The 1,314-nt window shown below is 22.8% G+C and overlaps 1 protein-coding gene across 1 annotated transcript; it reads right to left on the bottom strand.

Moving 5' to 3' along the window:
* Positions 1 to 36: 36 nt before the first annotated feature.
* Positions 37 to 375, bottom strand: EHI_108130 (heat shock protein70, hsp70A2, putative; the record flags this gene model as incomplete). Its single annotated transcript, XM_001914459.1, has 1 exon — positions 37 to 375. A coding segment is annotated over one exon (339 nt), but the record flags the coding sequence as incomplete, so codon positions are not given.
* Between the last annotated feature and the right edge of the window lie 939 nt (positions 376 to 1,314).

Below are 1,314 nucleotides of genomic sequence, written 5' to 3'. Positions count from 1 at the left end.
CATTGATGAAATTTCTTCTGGTGTAAATCTTTTAACTTCTCCTTTATATTCTACTTCAATTAGTGGTTTATCATGTCCATCATCAACTACTTCAAATGACCAATGTTTCATATCATTTTGAATAGTTGGATCGCTAAACCTTCTTCCTATCATTCGTTTTGCATCAAATACCGTATTTTTAACATTCATTCCAATTTGATTCTTTGCTGCATCCCCAATAAGTCTTTCTGTATCAGTAAATGCAACATATGATGGTGTCGTTCTATTTCCTTGGTCATTTGCTATAATTTCTACTCGATCATTTTGCCAAATACCAACACATGAATATGTTGTACCTAAATCTATTCCAATACCTAATCCTGTGTATTTACTCATTTAATGACTTCTTTACTTCAGACTTCCTTTATATATCATTCTCTCCATTTCTATCATGTTTACGTGGTTCATTGTTTGTGCCAATCTTTCATTCTTTCTACTACTCATTTACTCATTGCTTTATCATTTCCACGTGTTCTTTTGTTATTTATAACATTATTCTTTCTTTTCATTTAAATAACATTTATATTAATTCTCTAAAAATACAATACCAAATAAACATTACATAATGAACAGTAATAATTACTTAACGACATTTTAATCACACTTAACAAATGATATGAGAAATAAGAAAAATAACCAAGAGATAAGAAAATGAATGGAAAGACTCAAATAATACTAAAAGTATAACTAGTCAAATAAGGCAACGAAAAAAAGCAAATAATTGAAAAAGAAGAGAATGAATGATATAAAAGAATAAAAAGAAAGTAAGAAGTTTGATATGATGAAGAAAGAATAAAAGTAGAAAGGAGAGATTATAAAAAGAAAGAAGATAAAGTGTAATAAAACAAAAGAGATGATAAAAGAAGAAAAGAAAGAAAAAAATAAAGGATGCAAATTTTATTGAAACAAATAAAAAAAGCGCAAAATTTAATGATGCAAAATTTAATGATGCAAAATATTTAGCAACATTTTTATTGATGCAAAATATTTTGAAATAAAAATAAATTGTCATTTGATATTATTATATTTGATAATAAATTATATTATATATTAAATACATCATATTTCTTTATTATTTATTATTTCTTTTTATTATTTCATATATTACATTATTATTCATTTATTATTTATATTTAATTTATTAAATAAAATGAAAATGAAATTGTAAAATATCAATCAATTAAATATTCATGAATAATTTATTAATATTTAATAATTGAAATAACAAATAATAATGTAACAATAATGATATATTCAATATATTCTTTATTTGAT

The sequence above is a fragment of the Entamoeba histolytica genome, genomic scaffold (genome assembly GCF_000208925.1).
Source record: "Entamoeba histolytica HM-1:IMSS scf_1104750517927 genomic scaffold, whole genome shotgun sequence".
NCBI lineage: Eukaryota > Evosea > Mastigamoebida > Endamoebidae > Entamoeba > Entamoeba histolytica.
The sequence above is the reverse complement of the archived record's forward strand: the minus strand, read 5'-3'. Positions and strand labels throughout refer to the sequence as shown.